The sequence below is a fragment of the Mandrillus leucophaeus genome, unplaced genomic scaffold (genome assembly GCF_000951045.1).
Source record: "Mandrillus leucophaeus isolate KB7577 unplaced genomic scaffold, Mleu.le_1.0 Scaffold227, whole genome shotgun sequence".
In the NCBI taxonomy this organism is placed as follows: domain Eukaryota; kingdom Metazoa; phylum Chordata; class Mammalia; order Primates; family Cercopithecidae; genus Mandrillus; species Mandrillus leucophaeus.
Window position 1 is genome coordinate 2,393,582 of NW_012102332.1, and position 22,927 is coordinate 2,416,508.

The 22,927-nt window shown below is 39.4% G+C and overlaps 1 protein-coding gene across 1 annotated transcript in view; it reads left to right on the forward strand.

The window, feature by feature from the left end:
• Positions 1–16,465, forward strand: part of GABRG3 (gamma-aminobutyric acid (GABA) A receptor, gamma 3) — a 577,857-nt gene extending 561,392 nt beyond the window's left edge. The window contains exons 9-12 of the mRNA XM_011981497.1: positions 3,312–3,464; positions 10,753–10,949; positions 11,250–11,309; positions 15,842–16,465. Of these exons, the coding sequence (XP_011836887.1) occupies positions 3,312–3,464; positions 10,753–10,949; positions 11,250–11,309; positions 15,842–16,123 (692 nt within the window). The 3' untranslated portion in view covers positions 16,124–16,465. The remainder of the gene's footprint in view (positions 1–3,311; positions 3,465–10,752; positions 10,950–11,249; positions 11,310–15,841) is intronic.
• The last annotated feature ends 6,462 nt before the right edge of the window (positions 16,466–22,927 follow it).

A 22,927-nucleotide genomic window follows, 5' to 3' on the forward strand; every position in this document is an offset into this window, starting at 1 on the left:
AGCTGCCATGGTCTTACCTGAACCTGCCTTAGTTGAAGTCGATGTGTCCAAGATGGGCAGCGACCTAACCTAAGCCAATACAATCTTCTACACCACGGGTTTTATTTATCTGATTCTGACCTGTCTGAAATTGACCCTGTCAGAGGCTTTCTGAGGATGTGAACTTGGAATCACTGAGAGCAGATAAAGGCATGTCAGTCTCTCTCTCGTGGTGGGAACTACCAGATATGGAACTTACTCTGAAATAAATGAATAAATAAGGAAATAGAAAAGCCGCAACTAGTCCACTGTGGTGTTTCAAAACATCATCCCGGGGTAAATTGTATTTCTACGTTTAATGCTAAAAAGCAATTATTGAGAATGGATTGCTGCCTAATGAAATAAATAAAACAAGTATTTGGGATTGGAAATAACCAGCTTCAGGTCCTGCCTTTCCTCTGAATATGCGCCGAGGAAGGAGTCATCTTCATGGGTCATTCTGCCGCCTCCTCCATCACTGACAGCATAGTGCACACCTCCCAGCACTGGGACTTTGACTGGTGCCGCCTCCTCCATCGTTGCCAGCATGGTGCACACCTCCAGTCATGCTCCCAGCACTGGGACTTTGACTGGTGCCACCTCCTCCATCATTCCCAGTATCTTGCACACCTCCATATTGTGCATACCTCCAGTCATGCACCCAGCACTGGGACTTTGACTGGTGCTGCTGCCTCCCTCCTGCAAAGCACCCATGTCTGGGAAAGGCAGAGCCTCAGTAGGATGCCCATGGATGCCTAGGTAGGCTTCTGAATTAGGCAAGGGAGTATGCGCTGAGGACAGGCATGGGGAGCCCCTCTCACCCCAGGCAGGGAGAAAGCAGGTGGATCTGCTGTAATAAATTGTGCGTCTTGTCTGGAGTTGTCTTTCTGTTTATCTTGTCAGTAATCTGCAATGGTGATAATTGAAATTATTCAACTCTTTGGATGTTCCGTTTGGACTGTGCATAACTCCTAGGGTGATTTATTATGCTTTGTTTTTCTGTATATTAGCTTGTTTGTTTATTCCTCTAGGGTTTTGATTGCAATTTTATGCAAAAAATTAATAGGCATTAAGAATCACACATAATTCAAATCACATTTCCTTAGGAAATGATGTAATTTTGGCATTCACATTACTTTAAAATATATACTTGTGCTCTTTTACTGCTTCAGGCTAATCATCATAATTCCTTTGTACTGAAATACTAATTTGTTTAAATTTTTAAATGTTTCTTGGTAAATGGTATCAAAGTTGATGTTTCTATCAACAACTCTAAATATTGCCACAACAGAATATTTCATCTTGCAAAAAATTCTAATTTATTGGAAGCATAGTTTTCATCTGAGCCCAATACCGTCTCCCTATCAATCTTTTAAGTAAAAACTGAACTTCGGGCTGGGCGTGGTGGCTCACGCCTATAATCCCAGCATTTTGGGAGGCCAAGGCAGGTGGATCACCTGAGGTCAGGAGTTCAAGACCAGCCTGGCCAACACGGTGAAACCCCATCTCTACTAAAAATACAACAACAACAAAAAGAATTAGCCAGACGTGGTGGCACATGCCTGTAGTCCCAGCTACTTGGGAGGCTGAGGCAAGAGAATTGCTTGAACCTGGGAGGCAGAGGTTGCAGTGAGCCAAGATTGCACCATTTTCACTCTAGCCTGGGTGACAAGAGTGAAACTCTGTCTCAAAAAAAAAAAAAAAAAGGACTTCAGTGATAGTCTTTTCATTCAGCAAATATTAATTAATTTATTATGGTTAGCCAACACTGGTAAACAAGAGAGACATATTCTACAAACCAACCAGTTTATTGGTTTTAAGATAGATATTGTATCAGTAATTATAGAAACAAATCCATCAATTTATGGGAAGTTGTCAGGGAAGAGTTCCTGGGGCACTAATAGATTTTTAAGCTTAATGAGTGAATAGGAACTATGTAAATGTTGGGGAAAGAAAAAAAAAAAAGAGCATATATGCTGATGGGAAGGGATTCAGAGGCATGTGGGGAAGGGTTTTGGCAAGTCTGAGGGCCTGGGCAGACCACATGCCAAGAGTGTAAAGAGCACAGGGCAAGGAGTGTCTAATGCAGAATGATGTGGACCACATAAAAATGTCAGAGTTGTACAAGGGCAGCTAATAAGGAGAAGGCCAAAATGATACTTGTGATTTAGAAAGTTCCCTTTGATGGCAGTAGGTAGAATGATTTAGAGCCAGAAGGACTGGTCATTAGGAGACAAGCTTGGATCTACGGGCAGAAGGTGGTAGCTTGGACTAGATGGGGAAATGATTTGAGAGCAATGGATCAGATAGAACCATTGAGAAGAGAAACGGAGGAGTCAGAGGTGGCTTTTTGGTTTCCTCCTTGAACAAGTGAGAGACAGACCTGAAAGAAGAGCAGTATTGGCATGGGGAAGGTGATAGTTCAGTTCTGGACATGGTGGATTTCAGGCACTGGATGGCTGAATCCAGCAGGCTAAAGGGGTGGAGGATTCAAATGGGGAGGATGAGGATGAGGAGATAATCTCGGCAAGAGCTGGCCTAGACAAGAATGAATGGAGATGCTTTGGGGACAAAATGTACAATGTTAAGCATGCACCCTCTTTCAAGCCCCTAGGGGGTCTTATGGAATCTCCAATAACATCTACATTGCTCCCAACTTCTTTATGGTGTGGCTCTGCTTGGGTAGAAGAGAGTGGAATGTCAGGAAAGGATCACTTCTGTTTGTTTCTGGGTTGGCACAACTTAAATCCTGCAGTTACAAAAGGATAAGATAAATATACATACATTAAGTAAAACAAAGTGCAAAGTTGATAAGCAAAACTTAATGATATAAATAAATAAAAATATCAAATAGTTACACAAGTTTATGTAAGATATGATAGCTTTGTTATTATTGGGAAAGCATCCCTTAAAATAACCCTGGGTCTCTTTGAGGGTTGAGTTTACCTATTACTCTTGAATTTAATCATACAACCTACGGAAGGACTCAAGCAATGATAGCTCATCAAGTCATGGCCTGTCATGGAAAAGATATGCATGTGTTTTCACTGTATCCATGAATATGTTCGTTTTGTGCCCTTTACACTGACTGATTAAATGCCTGGTACAGCCATGGATACTATGAAAATTAAATTTAAGAAAACCAGAATTTTGACCATTTCTTGATTTAATATTGTTGTAGTTGTGCATTTTTATCCAAGTCATTCATTTAACAAAATAAATTATAAAATTATTTTCCTGAATTATTTTTGATCCATCAAAGTTGTCTTATTTTTGGCAATATTTTATTACAGGTGATTATGTTGTCATGACTATATATTTTGAATTGAGTAGAAGAATGGGATACTTCACTATTCAGACATACATTCCCTGTATACTGACTGTGGTTTTATCCTGGGTGTCATTTTGGATCAAAAAAGATGCTACACCAGCAAGAACAGCATTAGGTGAGTTTCAAAAAATCTCTTCCATAAATTTGCATAATTTTAATATAGAAGCATTCATAAAAATACCTTCAATGTAAAAAACTATTTAAATGTGAATGATCTAATTTGAGGGTTACTTGAACTGTGCTTAGACTTTTCTCTTAAGAAGCCAAGTGAGGCTATTCTTTCTCACAATGGGATTCTATGTGTGCTACATAAATCAAGATGGGGTAGGAGATTCAGAGTAAATAAATTGTGATAGTATCCTGTATCACAGGCTGATATGATCACCAAAACATAGGCACATCCCAGAACCTGTCAACTCAAAAGTCCCCCTACATTAATGTCAGGAAGCAGAATTTACCACACACCTCTGAGGACTGAGGACATAATATTGGTAAAAACAGTTTATCAATAATTGAAGCTCTGCTTATATATAGCAACTTTACCAGCAAACGAGAAAATGATCATTTTTTTTCAGCTGTAAGCCACACACTAAAACTCAGTCTTTTCATGAATTTTTCTCTGGTTCCCAAAGTCTTCTTAATAAAACACTAACTTTCAGTAGTTTTAGAACTGTGCAACATATATTATGTCAGTTTTTCTTTCTGATAGGAAACTTTCAATGTTTTGATTTTTTGAAGACAGGTAATATATAAGACTGAATAGAAGATTGTTTTCCCCAAAAAAAATTCCTATAGAAAAGAGGAAGCTGCCTCAATTTCAAATTTCTGCAACATCTCTCATATCTGCATTGTTATTTCTCTGTGTTTTTTTTTTTATTTGTGTGTTCAAGAGCAAAGCACTGGGCTTGGGTAGACCAGAGGCCAAGAGATTAATTAGCCTGTAATATCCTCTACCTATACTAGTTTTGCATGCTTATAGAAAATACATGATAGAACTGTAGGCGAATCAACACAGATTTTGTGACTAACCTTTGGGGTTATGGCTTCATGGTTACATGTATTAGATGTCACTGTACATAAGACATCTAAAGATAAACTTCAAAGTGATATAATATATAACTATGTTTGTACAACTTGAGACTATGAAAATCCTACAGAGAATAGTTGTTCTGGGTTCAAGATACAGAAGCTAGAATTTCACAGTGCAGTCAGATAATAAATTTATAGCCAGAAGAACTGAGGAACTTTATTTAATAAGATGGTTAGTGTCTAGTTGAGACACCAAAAAGTCTGTGCCTAGAAGTAAAGGGGGTACTCTAAATGTCATTTGATGAAGCTTGAACCAAGCAATAACAAGATCAAGGAGAACCATCAGTAAATTTACTGTTTGTCATAAGAATTCAAAGGGCTTCTTAAAAAGATAATATCATGCAGACTCTTTAAATTATAAGGAGTTATAATAAGAACTTATTAGACACTCTAAGATGTAGAAAAATGTGACCCATGATTACAAAGAAAGAAGGATTAATAAAAAGCAAAGAGAAATCTAATGCTGACTCAGTAGGCATGGACTTTAACAATAGCTATTATAACAATGTCTGAGGACTTAAAGGACAATATGATTTTAATTAATGAACAGATGAGTCATCTCATCACAGAAAGTATATAAAAAGAAATTCTAGAATGAAATATATAATATCTTGATTGAAAAATTCACTAAACTTAAGAGCAGATTGAAGATGGCAGAAATAAAAGGTTATATAAAATTGAAGACCATCAGATGAAAATTATGTAATCTGAAGAACAAGGGAATAAAAAGATTAAAAGAAAGAATGTACCAGTGATCTGTGGTACAATACAAATATGTATAACAAAACTATAAGTGACTATAACTGAGGCGATAGTTAAAATCAGAATAATAAGAAAAAAAGAATGAGGAAAAATATTTTTGAAAAAATGTGGTTAAGAAATTCCAATGTTTGGTGAAAAATACCAGCCTACACATTCAAACAGCTTAGTGAGATACAAGCAGGAGAAATACAAAGAAAAGCATCATAGTCTAAATGATGACAATCAAAAATAAAGGTAATACTTGCAAGTAGATAAACAAAAATGTCCTGTCATATGTGGAGGAGCAAAAATATGACTAACTGATTCTTCATATGCAATAATGAAGACCAGAAGATATTTAATTGCTGGCTTTAAAGTATTGAAATTCTATATCCAGAGAAAATGTACTTCAAAAATTTCATCAGAATGAAGTTTTTTTAGATAAACAAAATCTGTGTTAATTTGTCACAGAAAATCTAAAACCATAGTAAAAATTCTAAAACAAACTAATTAGGTAATAGAAATAATAAACAGAAAAATGGATTTATAAGAAGTAATGAAAAACATCAGAAATGGTAAGCATGTGGTGAAATTTTAAAAAGCTAGTTTTCTATTTTTATTCTTTCAATTAAAGCCAAAATAATAACAATGCAAGATGAGACTTATGACATAAGAAAAAATAAAATATAGGCCATAAATAGCAATAAGGTTAGGGGACATATGGAACCATGTTCCTATGTGGTACAAAAACGAGTGAAGTAATAATAAAAAAATTCTAAGTAGATATGTTAAGAAATCTTATTGTAATCTGTTGAAAAAATATGAAAATATAATAAAAGGCATAGCTAAGAATTCAACATAGAAAGAAGTAAGAGCATATAATAATAATAAAAGGGTAAATTCAACAGAGAGACAAGACTTTCATAAATGCACCCGTACCTAGTATTACAGCTTCCTATTAAAATAAACAAAAACTGAGAAGAGGATAAATTTTAAAAATCAATCACAGTTTGATATTTAAATGTACTTCTATCAGCAGGGTACACAAACAAGCACACTTGTCCACTTATTTAAGTGATTAGACCAGTCACCAACCAAAAAGCCAGTAAAGGAATGGAGGAGCTGAACAACAGTATCAATGTCTTTGAGCTACTGGACATTACAGAACTCTAAACCTAATAATTACATCATGAGAGTGAATTTCAATATCCACCTCCTGCCATACCCAAAAATTTACTTAAAATGGATTATACTAAAATGGTAAAACTAGAAATGTTAAATTTCTAGAAAAATGTTAGGATTATAATGTTAGACTAGATCAAGATTTCTCAGATCAGAAAGTGAATCTTAGGTTAGGAAAACTTTGAAACATTTCTGACATGAGAATAAACCTGAATAGATATTTCATGTTGTTAGATAATATGAAACATCCTGAAGATCCATTGGTTATGTAAAATAAATACATTTTTCCAATGGATAGCATCTTTCTCCTCTTATGCATTTGATGTGCAGAAATTCTAATTTCTTTTATTAATCTTTATATTAATGTTTTTGTTCTAAATATGTTGTAAGTATGGCTACTTTAAAGATTTTCTGTGTAATATTTTAGTCTGATAAAATAATACAAGAAATGTCCAGCATACAGTAAAATATCATTCATCATATCAAAAAGAAAATGCCAGTATCAAGATGACACAGTTGCTGGAATTATCTGATTAGGATTTTAACATATCAGTCATAAATGTGCTTCAATGAGCAAATGCACACATGCTTCAACTAAATGAAAAAATAGAAAAGCTCCACAAAGAAATAGAGGATATAAAGAAGAACTCAGTGGAATTTTTAGCACTGAAAAATACAATGCCAAAATGAAAAGCTCACTGGATATGCTTAACAAAAGAAGAAAAGACAGAGGAAAGAATCAGTGAACCGTGAGACAGAACAACAAAAATTAACCAATCTGAGCAACAGAGAGGAAATATATTGAAAATAATAATCAACTGAGTTTAGGGATAGCTCCAAATGTTGACATATGTTAGAGAGGGAAATGATCCAACATTTGTGTTATTGAAGTTCCAGAAAAAGAGAAATAGAATGAGGCTAAAAAAAAGTATTCAAAGAAACAATGGATAAAAAATACTCAAATTTGCCAAAAGGCATAAATCTAGAGATCCAAGAAGCTGAATTAATCCCAAATAGGTTAAATCCAAAGAATGTTAGGTAAAGACACATCATAATCAAACTCTTAAAAACTGAAGAAAAATTATTGAGAGTAGCAAAGAAACATGTCGCCTTGCCTATTAAAAAAAAAAAAGTTGGATAACAACGGATTCTCATCCAAACTATGGACGCAAGAAGGAAGTGGCACAGCATTTTTTAATGCTGAATAGAAAGAACAGTCAACCCAGAATTCTATACCAATGAGAGTATCTTTTAAGAATAAAGGAGAAATTCATTCTCATGCGAAGAAGAACAAAGAGAATTTGTCACTAACAGATGTCCCCTAAAATAATGGCTAATGGAATTTCTTGAAATAGAAAATGATAAGAGAAGAATTTTTAACAAAAGAAAGGAAGAAAAAAACACAAAAAGTGAAAATGTGGGTAAGTAAAATGGACTTTCCTTTGCCTTTTGAGTTTTCTAAATTACTTATAATGGTTGAAGCAAAAAATCATAATGCTACTTGATGTAATTATTAAACTAATTAAAGGAAATATTTAAGACAATTATATTAAAATCAAGGAAGAGTAAGGGAAAATAAGGTTTCTACATTTCATTCAAACTGGTAAAATGTTAAATATGATAAATTATGTATTTGTAATACTGGAGGAATCACTAAAAAGGCCACAAAGAGTGATGTGCCTCAAAAACACTGTAGATAAAGCAAAATAAAATTCTAAAATATGTTGAGATAACCCATATGAAGGCAGGAAAAAGAAAACAAGATATTATAAAGGAACAAACAAACAGGAAACACAATATAATTACATCTTAATATTAATAATTACTTTCAATGTAAATTGCTGGAACATACCAGAGAAAAAAACAGAAGTTAGCAGAGAGGATTAAAAAAATAAAGCATGACCCAGCTACAATGTGTCTCCAAGAAAGTCACTTGAAATAGGATGATATTGTTACACTGACATGAATGTTCATGTAATCACCAAGAACTGGACACAACCAAAATATCCCTCAACAAGTGAATGGCTAACGAAACTATGGAACACCCAAGCCATGATATCAGCAGTAGGAAAGAACAAACTTAATGCAGCAGCGGTTAAATGTGTCAATGGCATTGTGCTGAGTGAAAAAAAAAGCCAATGTCAAAAAGTGTTATTATAGTTTGTGTTTAAATTAGGAGGTTTACTTCTGACTGTGGTAAGATGCCAGCATTTATATTCACTCATCCCTCCAAGGTCAAGAAGAAAGTTTTTCTAGGATTCTGTGAGACCAGGATCATCCCCAAAGCATCCTATATGTAATAGACTCAGCTGAGATAACCTTCCTGAACTCCCTTGGGCTTTCCCCGAAGAGGAAGTCATGCCAACAGGTGTTTGTGCAGAGCACCCTTCTTTACTAGGTAGCTTAGACCCCTGAACTAAATAGAAATGCCTAAGCTTTATTTTTCTTCAGGGTGTATAGTTTCAGGGTGGGTGTGGAAGTGGGGAGGATAAAGCACACGGCCACTGTCTACCTCTGGAATACAGGCCACTCATGAAAACTGATGGACAAGGTCTATGGAAATTGAACACGCAAACAATTTGTATTTCTATTAAAATAGAAACTAAGATTTTGAACTTCTTAGACATGATGTGATCACATTTTTAAAAGTTGAATTGGATGTTTATTAAAGGAGGATAATGGCTTCCAGCTTCATCCATGTCCCTGCAAAGGACATGACCTCATTCTTTTTTATGGTTGCATAGTATTCCCTGGGGGAGAACATTAGGGAAAACAGCTAATGCATGCCGGGCTTAATACCTAGATGATGGGTTGATAGGTGCAGCAAATCACCATGGCACACGTTTATCTATCTAATAAACATGCACATTCGCACATGTACCCTGGAACTTAAAAAATATAAATAAAATAAAATAATTTTTTCAAAAGATCTTTTTCCATAAAACTACATCTGATGTAAGTATAGACTTTTCCGGTTTACATAGCATTTTTACATGAAATTTTACCATCTATATTAAAGAGTACCTAGCATTCTGTTTTCACTGCACAAGTTAAGGAAACTGATTCAAGATGGTAAGTGGCTTCTCATGGTCAAATGCTGAGAAGGCCCAGAGCAAGGTGGAGGGCTTGGACTTTCAGGTGATATTCTTTACACCTCAACAAGCTGTCCACCCTGTGCTTTGAGACTCATTCTCCACCTGGCCCTGGCAGAACCGCCTTGAGCAGGTGCAGGGAGGAACTAAACAGAGGCTGTAATGCTGCAACAAAGGTGTAAAGTAATGTGTCCTCATCTGTCCTGTGTACCTATTCTCTGACTAGTACTGCGATGCAGATATTTTACTGTATTCCCATTGAGCTACAGAGGTGGTGACTATTAAAATTCAGATTCCTGTGATTCAGGGGTTCATGAATCTGGGGTCACTAACCTGCCCTGTCTAGTAGTTCTGACAGGTCCTGATTTCTTGGGGAGTTCACCCACGGGAGAGTCAGTCTTGGCCTGTTTCACATGATAATCGCTCTTCTTCATTTTATTCTTATGTTCAACAGTCTCTATGTCTTTTTTCACGTTTTCCCTTCTAAGCCATCCATCTCATGTGTGTCTGTGTCTCTTTTCTGAATGTTTTCCACAATATTTGATTAAACATCCAGTGTTGACCCATGCATATGAAATAGTCGAAGTCAAACCAACATTGAGTGTTACCAGTTAATTGATTCATTTGATGTAAAGCATTCATTTAAATGCCTCAAATGTGCTAGCGTCTGTGCTGGGGGACAGGCAAAGACAAGTAAGGGACTGTTTTTGTCTTAAAGACCACACTATCTAGGAGACAGATACGTAAAGATATATGTGATTCCCTGTGATAATGAAAACAAACAAAAAAAAGCTGCGATACGTAAAAGGTACAGGGATACTGCAGACATGCATGTTGTCAGCTCTGCCGGGAGGACAAGAGTGCAGCTGGGTCTTCAAGAATAGTGAGGGTTTTCAAACTGGGGAGGTGAGGAGAAGTAAGAAATGAAAGGATTTAGCTGCACAGAAGTGTGAGATGTGGAACAGCAGGGAATAGATAGGACTGCAAAAAGAGCATCGATGTTAAAAATTGCTTAAAAGGCAAAATGTCCAACAATGAGAGAATTACTGAATAAATTGAAAGGTGTTCACTTGATTCAGGCACTTTAGTGTTATTGTGAAGACTCTAATCAGAAATTTCATGGAAACATTGCTTATGAAATTGTGTGGACATTAAAATTCAAAGTAACATTACATGAGGTATGCAGCATCAGAGATTCCTGTAAGGCAGTCGTGCTGGGGTGGAGGGATGTGGGTGACGGTCTGGGATTCCTGTTGCATGTTGCATCCTTTTACAACATGCTACCTGTCCCCTGTGCAGGCATCACCACGGTGCTGACCATGACCACCCTGAGCACCATCGCCAGGAAGTCCTTGCCACGCGTGTCCTACGTGACCGCCATGGACCTCTTTGTGACCGTGTGCTTCCTGTTTGTCTTCGCCGCACTGATGGAGTATGCCACCCTCAACTACTATTCCAGCTGTAGAAAACCAACCACCACGAAGAAGACGACATCGGTGAGCTGCAGTAGCAAAGGTTCTCTGGGAGGTAATGGGGACGCTGTTTGAGATGAGTGTGTGCCTAAATGCAGTTGTATTCCTAAGGATCGTATAAAGCATGATATACATACCCAATTCAACAAGACTTTTCCAAACCAGGCGGGATTCTGAAGATGTGAATGTGACTCTAAGAGCTCTCTTGTGTCACCTACTGGTGATGTGGTTTGGTTTAGTCATACCCTAAAGGTTGCTCTTGAGTGATTTTGGATGCAAAAGTTCATGACAGTTTCCTATTTTTTTTTTCTTCTTTTCTTGTAGTTACTACATTCAGATTCCTCAAGATGGATTCCTGAGCGACTAAGCCTACAAGCCCCCTCCGTATGTATAGCATTGCAGGTGTCAATATTTCTGAGAACTTTCACTAAACATTGCATTTGAAAGGTAGATTGCTGTTGATGCATGCATGTATTGAAGACCAGGGAGTGATGCACATGCTGGCTTCAAAAATGTGTTTAGTATTAGGTTAAAAATCCAACTCTGACAAGTTGGAAATTAGAGGAGAAAAGTAATCATAATCCTTCTACATGGGGATTAGTGTATGGCATATACAGTTCTTTTTTAGCCATTCAAATAATATATGTTCATGCATTTTAGCAAAACTGAATTATGATCTTTATATTGTTTTATAGCCTCTTTGATAACTCAAAAATAGGTACTTACATGTACTTCAGTTTTGTGCCACAAATATTATTTTATAGGATCATTGTAATGATCATATCCTACGTTCATGATTGATGCACAGGCAGTCTTGGCAGGACACTGACTGGGCTTATCCACATTTTTCACTTGCATTTACGTTCTTATCATTACCAATTTGTATTTACCTGTGACGATTTGCTTGGTTATAAAATCCTAGGAGCAGAACGTTTGGGCAGAGGGGTTGCATGGTCTTTGGTCTTTGCCAAATGGTGCTCCACCAGCTCCATCAGCAATGCCAGACACCTCATCCTGAACTTTCCGTGCATTCAGTTTGATAGTCAAGCAGGAAAATGAGCTCTGCAAACCTTTCTCACTGGCATTTATTTGACTATTGACAATACTGTCACTTGTTTATTTTTGATTTGCATTTCTATTTTCGTGAATTGCTTTTGAATTTTTTAAACTTTTATTAGTATTTTAAAGTAGAAATCTGACAGTGGTATATATGTTACATATTATATAAATTGTATTTTATAAAATATATGATTTAGATAGTCACATATAGAATATATTCATATTGTTTGTCATGTAGTTTTTATTTCAACTTGAATTGGCAACATTACCACTATCCTATTTTGTGCCTTTTTCTGTGTGTGTGATTTTGTTTCATGTGGTCAAATCTGTCACTGTTTTCTAGTTTCTGCTTCTTGTGTTCTGCTTTGGAAGGTCCTTCCTCCCCTCAAAATGGTGACCCCCTCACTTTCTTTTGAGCACTATGCTTGACATTCTGTTCTCTGTGCTTTCATGTATCAACTCACTTCATTCTCATAACAAACCTTTCTACAAATCAGAAAATTGAAGTGTGGATAAATTAAGCCCTGTAAATATTGACCAAGGTTTGACAATTTAAAAACAAATTTGTTACATTTAACTATTAACAAGTCTGAATTTCTTTTGGCTAGAGATAAGAATGTAGCTTTATTGAAAAATCCAAGAAATATATTTTTAAATTAATGATGCGAACTACAACTTTTATCATATAACAACTTTTATTTACAATCATGACTTTTATTCCAATTTACTAATTACATCAAATGTTTCAAACCCACCCATACGCTGCAGGTGGTGTGCTACTTGCTAATTGAGACCTCATATGCAGCGCACTTCCAGCCCGTTGTCAGGAGACTACATAGTTATCTGCACTCTGCAAGTGTGGATCATGATAGTTCTTCCAAAACGTTTGTGGGCAAATCACTGTTACAGCTGCGGGAAGCCACAGCGAACATACAGATTTTGCCAGCAAATGCTTCCAAATGGCATGGGACCAAAACAGAGGCGAGAGGGGAAGGGTGCAATCATCACACATAGCCAGGACCTGGGTGTTGAGAGGAGGAAATATTGACATCTTTAGTACAGAAGTGATGTTGCCAAAAAAAGAAAAAAATCCTTTAACACACAGAGAAAAAGATATCACAAAATGAACAGAAAAAATACTTTTAAAGAAAGAAAAAGTTGGAAAGTTTAATGACCTTAAAGAAAGTACAAAGAAAAATAATTCACAGACAGAAAGGGTGCCAGGCCTGGTGAGAAGACACAACCAGAGGCCTGCAGCAAGAATAATGCTAAGCCAAAGAAAAAGCAAGTCTGTCCTCTGCTGAGTGAGAACTGTCATCTTCCCAACTGTATTCTGAAAGGTCAGTCTGCAAGCTGTATGCTAGTGAAGGAGCCTCCATTACCAACACGAAGCAGCAGTGATGGGGGACAGGGGCAGGCTCCGTGAACAGTCACATGTGTGGCTTGGGGTGAGCCGTTCCAGTTGCTCAGTTCCCCTTTCCTAACGTGTCAAATGCAAGGCTGAGGAACTCCACGTGTGCCCAGGAAGCACGGTGCTCTGTGACACTCACAGGGCTGTGCTACACACACAGACAAAAGAGGAGGGAGCCAGGGACCCAGCTAGGCCAAGGAGGACTTGGGGGAATTGTTAATTAAAATCTCTATCTTGGACATCGTTTGAAATTTTCATGACTAATGAGACGGAGGCAGGTAAAGAAGTTCTTAAGCTATTTAGGGCTCTTAACAGCTTACATTTTGTTTCAGCCTTATAAAATGGAATTTGTTTCATTTCAAAGCAGTGAACTATGAAGACATAATGAGAACCATTTTTAATATTGTAAATATGATCTCTAGGTGTTTTTTGGTTCCCTAAATGAAGTGAAATGGAGGTTTCTCTTCTCCAGAAACCATCCTGCTGCCCTGCCTGTGGCCTCCAAGGGTTGCCCTTTAGATCTCTGGTGAGCCATCCCCACATCAGCAGCGCCTTCTGCCTCCCGGTCTGAGCCAGAATCTTGCTGTGGGGCTGCCCTGCCTTGTGACGACCAGGCTTCTCCTCTCTTGTCTCCGGTAGCCCCCAGTCCCATCCGCACAGCAAGAGACTACATAGAGGAATGGGGTTGAAGCAATGAGTGGATGAATGTCTGGCTGATCACTGTCAAAGTACACGTGTAGGAAACTTTTATTGCAATTGTTTGTTCATAACGGCAGATATTTCCACTGGAGCTTGTCAAAAAGAGGCAGATCCCTTCAATGCAGTGGGATAGAGGCAGGGAATTGCTATGTTTAGCAAACCCCTGGTGATGTTTACACCTACTCGGGACAAAGAACATTAACCTAGAAGAGACGTGTCCACATGAGGCCCATAGAGACAGCGGGACTTTTATTTCTGCCTGTTCATCAGGATTGCGGATGAGGAGGAGGGTGGGCAGCCGCACCATGAGGCCCCACTGGTAGCAGAAGGAGGTGGCCACACATGAGGAGCAAGCAACGCCCTGTGAACGTGTGGTCCAGGCCATCCTGCTTTAGGTCTGTCCTCACACACAGATGCTTCCCATGGACAAGAGCGCACCAAAGGCTGCAAGAACCGACTCTGAGTGACCGACCGACACTTTCACCTGCCTCCAGTTTATGACCCCACGATTATGAGCATGTCCAATCAAACTGAGGCCCAAAAGCAGGAGGGAAGCAGTACCATGTCTTCGTGTAATCGTGTTTTGGGGTGAAAGTATAAGACGTTGTCACGATGCTTTCTAATGAACTCCGAATGGCCTCTGTCCCAGCAGTGTGCCACACCCAGGCAAAGGCCCTCGCCAGGAAGCCCACTGAGAAGGGTTCCCTCTCCACCTCCTCCTCGGCATCAGTCTCCACGGCTGCCAGTGGCATATGCCCATCTCCGATCCGCCCATCTCCGATCCACCAGCACAGATAAACCGAAGCAGACAGGCAAACATGCTGTTTAGTTCTCTTCCATTATTCAGTCCAGTTTAGAAACGGATCCCCTTAACGGAATTCAATGTAGTGCACACGTCATCGTTTTTCAGAAGACCTCAGCCTCTGTCTGAAGAATTGACAAGTCTATTTGCAGCCATGTCTCAGGGTTAGGAATGATTCTTCTCATTGAGGAGTGAAGAGTATGTTGTTCTCTCTCCTTTATCTGCCCCATTTGGACTTTTCCATGTCAGGAGAAGGGCTTGGGAGGTAGAAAAGAAAGCATTGTAGGTGGACACATTTTTGGTTATGCTTCTTAAGATGGTAAGCAGTATCCAGCCCCCTCACACTGAAAGCCCACTTTCACCAGAATCACATGGGACATGAAGATCCTCTCATCATTCCTGCACGTCATACCTTTTACTATTCACTAATTGGAAAAAAAGTAACCTATTTGTCCCTCCCCACTTCAGTATACGTACTGTTTCACATATAAGGGATAAATATATAATACGTCCATACTTACTACAAATCCACAGAAAAGTAGGCAGAATAGGGACTTCAAATGACTAATACACATTTTAAAATATGCTTAACCTTCTTCATTAATAATCCGGGAAACACAAGATTTGAAACTGCAATGCAATTTTCCTTGCATTAGAATTGAAGACGGGGGTCTCCTCTCTCGGCTTTTGAGCCCCTCTCCCTCTGTCTCTGTACAGGGAAGCTTCCTCCTTTCTTCCTTCTTGCCTATTAACCTCTCTGCTCCTTAAAAACCAAAAAAAAAAAAAAAAGGGACCGAGCATTTGGGGGAGTGTGAGGGATGGGCAGGCCCACTCATGCTCTTTATCTGTAGGAGACAGATGTGACACGGACCGATTGCTTCACACACCTCAGGGTGTTTTTATTGCATTTTACGATGGTTGTTGTGTCGTTCTTGTTGCCCGCAGAACTATTCCCTCCTGGACATGAGGCCGCCACCACCTGCGATGACCACGTTAAACAATTCCGTTTACTGGCAGGAATTTGAAGATACCTGTGTCTATGAGTGTCTGGATGGCAAAGACTGTCAGAGCTTCTTCTGCTGCTACGAAGAATGTAAATCAGGATCCTGGAGAAAAGGGCGTATTCACATAGACATCTTGGAGCTGGACTCGTACTCCCGGGTCTTTTTCCCCACGTCCTTCCTGCTCTTTAACCTGGTCTACTGGGTTGGATACCTGTATCTCTAAGCGTTGCTCATGGTGAAGCGTGGAGAGCATTTGGTACACACTCGACCTTCCGTCGCGCCCAGACCAGTAGTGACCAATCGGGAGCAGCAGGAAGGACACTGCTCAGTGTATCTTGTTATAAATGACCTTTCAGCAACACAGGAAGTACCCGGCAAAGGTTTCTATTATGTATTTTACACACACACACACACACACACACATGCTAATTGAGTTTTAAAGTAATATTCTTGCTGATCCCTACTGAATTGTAGCTTGGTGTTGTTTCTGAATGGTTTATGGATATTGGAAGCAGCTGCTGATTACCCTTGCCAAGAAATCTGTAAAACGTGCAAGTGAATGTCTAAGATGCTCTCTCAGGCCCCTAGTCCTTCTGTATCTTTCCTTCGCAGCCCTGGGTGTAGTAGCGCTCACGAGTGTTGAATCACCCCTGGCCGAGACCCACTCCTGCTGGCTCAGCCTGGGCTCTCTGTGCTCCAGTGTGAACAGCAGCGGGTTCCAACCCCAGTCTCCTTTCTCTGTGGCCTCTCTGGTTCCAGCACCATTGCCGTTAGCTGGCACCCCTTTACCTAATAACCTCGTTCTAGGCCTGGGGAGAGTACACTCGCATTGTCCACGGTTTCCATCGGAGGTGAAAATAAGATTTTCAAAATGCTCATGTTGTTGGGGTCAAAGATGACTATCTCTGAACATCAAAAGGTTATTACTTTAATCCAACTTACTGAGAGTCAACAATATTTGAACCTTGGGTTCTTGGACTAGTTCAACAACATTTCACCTTAAGAGCTGTTTTTAACTAGACCGAGGCTCAACCCAAGTACGTGCCCAGCTTATGTTACATTATTATAGGTTCAGTAATTGTCTTCATTTTGCAAAGGTGTACAGTGAACACAACCTGTTATCTTGAAGACACACGCCAGAGTGTGAAAGACGTAGATACAATTTTATTTTTATTTTATTTTTTTGAGACAGAGTCACGCTCATGTTGCCTGGCCAGGCTGGAGTACAGTGGCACCATCTTGGCTCACTACAACCTCCACCTCCCATGTGCAAGCGATTCTCCTGCCTCAGCTTCCCGAGTAGTTGGGACTACAGGTGCGCACTACCACACCCAGCTAATTTTTTTTTTTTTTTTTTTAGTAGAGACGGGGTGGTTTCACCATGTTGGCCTGGCTGGTCTCGAACTCCTGACCTCAGGTGATCTGCCCGCCTCAGACTCCCAAAGTGCTAGGATTACACACATGAGCCACCATGCCTGGCCAAAATTTAAAAAAAAAAAAAAAATTAGTGAATATTAATTTTCAACTCAAACCAACTTTAGATGCAAAAAAAATGGGCAATGGTGATCATCAAGTACATATTTTGATGAACAAGATTATTTTATACTTTGAAATATGGATACATAGCAAAATCCCAAAGAAAAAATATCCCCCCAATCAATACTCTTTTGATATTTTTGTAACACAAAACCGACTTGCTTCTTGCTGTTAGTTCTTTGTTATAACTGGACGTCAGTGTGAACTGCAGAAGACTTTGTTGAAACTTCTCCTCACCAATAGGCAAAACACAAGTCCTATCAGTTAGTTAATAATGCTTTGGCATTATTAAAATTCCGAACCAGAATCTCTGTGCCTCTCATCTTTCTCACACAGAAAACTGAATCCATTTCACGTAGAAACCATAATTTTAAAGATTATCGATTGTGCATACCATAATTACTCAGAAAAATAAAATATTTTGCAGAGAAAGTATAGAAAAGTATCAATTTCACACAATTTCCTGGATGTATACCAGACACAGAAGAGGATGGGAGCAGAAGAGACCAGAAAAAGTGAAATTAGATTCATCTGCTTATTCCTATTAAGATTGTTGCATATTAAATGGATGCAAAGATATCAATATATGATGAGCCAATTTCTAAAGATGGAGTCTATACAGCGTGAGACATTCAAGCCCATTGTTTCTCTCTGCCTTTCGGGTTGGTAGTTACTACATAAGCCACAAACCAATTGGCTTCAATTTAGCGAATTCAGTTTAAAAATCCAAGAATATGTGTGGAGAAACAGGTTGACAATACTGTCTTAGATGAAATGTCTCCTCCATTGGACAGTTTCACTCTCTGGTACTCTAGTTCTGTCTCTCGGGCATAAGCAGCCCCCAGCCTTGGCAGAGGTAGTCTGCAGGGACCCTGACCCTGACCAAAGGAATCCAGGTCACACCAGGGCACTGAGCGCCAAGGGAAGGTGGCCCCAGGGCAGTCTTAAGACACAGTGTCCAACCTTATGAATGGGTAATTTCTAACACGCTGAAGAACCGCAACCCGCTACATTATAATAAAAGTAGTTCTGGAGAGAACTGAATTTTCTAGAAAAATTCTTACTGGGAGGAAAATAACCTAAAACAACTTTTTATAACATGGATTTGTTCGATTTTACCTTAAAAGAATTTTACTGATGCCTTGTGTTTCAAAACCACTCAATATTTGGATATTGTTAGCAATCCTCCTGAAATTTTACACGTAGGATAAATACACCAATAACCTCAGTTTTCTGAATCCAGCCATTCTCTTCTTCCCAACCCCAGCAGCCCTCCAGATCAAAACAAATGAGTTCAGCACTCCTTTTCTAGGAAGGAGAACCTTCAGCTCGAGAAAGTCCAAAGGATTTCACTAACTGAGCATCACAGTGTGGATTCCTGCATATATAGCAGGCTTCCCACTAGGGGGTCTGAATGAAAAGAGCTAAAGCACCCCCTAAGAGCATGTCCATGCCAGGTTCTCCGCAGGCTTGCGTAATTCAAGTTCTCTGTGTCAGTCTCAGCTCCTGAGCTGAGCCTTTTCAGTCCACAATGAGGGAGAGATGCGTGTGCCTTGGTGAGCTGCAGAGCTCAGGGGCTTTTAAATCATGTACGTGTTTACCGTCTAGAGGAAGGAGAGGAGCAGTGTGGGGACAGTGGGAGGGAAGTACACTTTCTTTCATTAAAGACTCTCCTTTGCCAGGACGCCTGATCAGGAGGGATGCGATTGCACAGCGTGTAAGGCTGTTCTGCACGGCTAAGCCCCAGCTTGCTCTGCATGTAGAACTGGGACATATTTGGCGTGGAAGTCTGAGTGATCTGCATTCCAAAGGTGCTACTGTGTTCCTCACTTTCAGAAATACTCTAAGTTGAGGAGATGACAGTTCTGTATTTTGACATGGAATCCAAATTTCTGACCACTGTGGATCACGCTTAAAACTGTGTCTGTCTTTTAAGCTGCATACTGGGTGAGGGGGAAAGCAAAGCAAAGGCATTTCACATTAATGGAACTGGAGAAAAATGTCTCTTCAGAGTCTAGAAAGCTTCAGCTTCTGCAAAGTCCGAACGCCACCTACCAGAACAGAGCCTCCCTACATACCAGACAGAGGAGGACAAAGTTAGTACAATTTACTCTGGACCCAGCCAATACTGCCCCCAATTTACCCAAAATATGCCTTAAAATGAAACAGAAAGCTCAAATAATACACATCTTGTAAGATTTTCCATTTCCTGCAGTCAGCTATATACTTCATGCCAAGTTTTATTTATCTTTTATGAATGGATGGAAATAGGATTTCATTTCTCTATATGCCAGTCTCACCCTCAATTTTACATCAAATTAGTTAAGTACCAAGATTCTGCAGGTTCTGTGACTGAGAAAATGCTTGTCCTCAAGAGCAAAGCATTTTCACTCTATGTAAGGGAAACGGGGGCCAATCTAAAATGTGAGCAACACAGTCCTTCTGGTGGGGTGAGTGTCTCTCTAGAAGCTTCACACCGAATCATTTTACCTGCTGGTCGCTTGCTGCAGTAAAAGGATGCTGGCAGGCATGTTGCTTCATTGTTCTGCAGTAGAACCACACTCTGGAAGCAACAGGAAAGGGGCCGGTAACCCACTCTGCATTGACGCCAGCTCCCCACGACTAGGAAGCAATGGGCCACTCTATCTAAAGGGCTAGAACACGAAACAGACGAAACCTCTTCTTCCTTGATCATTTTTATCTCAGCTGCCAAAATGGAAATTTTCTGTGATTTCCTTTGAGACTTGAAGAATTATACCTGGTCTCCAACCATTATTCTTATCACTGTATCAGTTCAGTGCTCTCAAGGCACAAAGCGCTTTGAATTCACTCCATGATCTTGCAACTCTTTTCGAGTGCTTTTCCTGAGCGATTTTCAACTCGACACATAAGAAATTTCATCTGCAATTTCTGTTTAAAAAAAAAAAAATTGGCTCGAGATTCACGTAATCTGATGTAAATATACATTGAAACGTTAAGTTCTATTTGTACTCAAACACTGTCCACCTTAGACTTTAGAACACTATCATTTAACAGATATTCAGAAAGGTTCTGGAAATAAGGGGGAAAGAACCAGACTATGAATACACTGGAAATGTTAATTTTACAATATTCTGCTGAACCCCCCTTCAAATTTCCCAAAATTGAGAAAGTGTGTAATCTGTACCTATATTCTTTTTTCTCAAATTGGCCTGGAGGAAACATTCAGGTTCAGAGAGTTTAGCAGTGCCTCTGTGTTTGTGTTCTCTGTACAATCACATCGAAGAACTAACAAATAACTCTTCAGGATGAATGACACCCCCATCGCTGGTCCCTTGTTGACTTATCTTTTATTATAAAAATAGATCTCTATCGTTACGGGGAGAGAATGTGTATGTTTTGAGATGATCGGGTAAGAACTCAGCCATTCAGTATTTCTGGAAGAATAAAAACTTGACTTTCTTTTTCTTAATGTCCAATCATTTTGAAGACTAGAGATTAGGGCATTTCCCTTCCTCCTTTTAAAATTTCTACTGATTACAAGCTAGCGATTTCAGGACATCAGCTTGATCTAGTTGTATTAAGGCCAAAAGGGAGACGTTCTTTACAGTTACCTTTATTTATTTATTTACTTATTTATTTATTTATTTTGAGACGAAGTTTTACTCTTGTTGCCCAGGCTGGAGTACAATGGCGTGATCTTGGTTCACTACAACCTAAACCTCCCGGGTTCACACAATTCTCCTGCCTCAGCTTCCCGAGTAGCTGGGATTACAGGCACCCACCGCCACGTCCAGCTAATTTTTTATATTTTTAGTAGAGATGGGCTTTCACCATGTTGGCCAGGCTGGTCTCAAACTCCTGACCTTCAGGTGATTCACCCGCCTTGGCCTCCCAAAGTGCTGGGATTACAGGCATGAGCCACCACGCCCAGCCTATATTTACTTTCTTAATGCCACCTAGCTGAATAATGCTTTGGGTTTTACTGTTGTTAATAAAATCCCTTATGCCTTTTCTTGCCCTGCTTACTTATAAAAGTCAAATTTTAGACGAACTTAAATAAATCAGTGCTGAAAAACTAGTCGAACAATCAGTCACTGACAAGTTTTCAATGTTTTGAGTTAACCAAGTGGGCTTTTCAGATTAGGTTATACAAGAGCATGAGCTAGAAAATAATTAGGCAGACGAAACATGTTCCTACACACACCACCTTCCAAAACAAACCTGACCTGACTGTAGCATTCAGGGTATTGAGGGGAACATAAATTCCTTTGCTTGAACAATTGAGATAATCACCCACTTTCACCACTTCACTTTTCACATTGGTAAACACACACAGGGTTTTTCCAGCCCAGTGGGCAGGCTCCACAATGTGGAGACGATAATGGTTCCTGCCGGGAAGCCAGAGCCTCTGTGTCTACTGAACAGTTTAAATTGAACACGTTGGAAAGAACATGGATTGCCAATAATTAAACCCCCAGACTGAGCAGGTAGCTGCTACATTTTCTCTTCTCCTTTCTAGTTATTCAGGTTCCTTCTTTGATTTTCATGAGAAAGGAACATTTACACTTCCCCTGAGGGGCTTAGACCCTGATTTCTCCCAGTTGCCTCACTTATTGAAGTTCGATCCCAGTGAATGATGTGTATGTACCCAACACATCCAATTTGTATTTTCTTAAAGATGTGTTTCTTCGGTATCTAAGGATACATGAGCGAGCCCACAGCACAATTATTGCAGTCCCTGAGATGTCAGTCTTCTCAAAATGACAGCATTGTCACTAAACACTTTTTAAAGAAGATTTGAAAGTTCCATTTCTCGTTGAACGTTTTTCCAATACACAGCAATGTATAAAGTAGATTCCCAGCTCTCCTTAGGAAAAAGAACCTGTGGACTCTGGAGCTAAGCTGTCACTCTAGGGACATGGTGATAAAGAACCTGTGGGCTCTGGAGCTAAGCTGTCACTCTAGGGACATGGTGAGAATCAGGACTGATGCCAGTAAGTGGGAAGTTCATTACGGCAAGGCAGTGGGAAGGTGCCAGCATCCCCTTTCCACCCGAGACAGGCTGAGTTTTCACCCGGGAAGTCTAAAGCCTCTGGAGGGGCAGGTGGAATCGCTCCTGGCAAGGGCATGACTGTACACAGGCTGACATGATTTTCCTTTTGGGTGGACTGGAGTTTCACAACTTGATTCATTAGCACACATGTGTGGGAACACGTGCCTGTGCCTGCCCATAGCACTTTCTTGGAACTCAAAGCTGCTTCCCTAATCTAAGGAGGTCTATTTGAAAGGACAGTGCTTGACTTTGAATTTATAAAAAATTATTGGAAACACCTTAAGTAGAAGTCTTAACCCACTGTCAGCTTCTAATTTTCAGGACCAAATAATGAGTGCTTTGATTTGGTTAGGCTTTCTTACAATAGGTTTTTATAAAATTCTATTTATATTTGTAATAGGAAGGATTTTCAATGTCAATTTTGTCAATGAGGGAAGACGCCGCCCCCCATCGCAC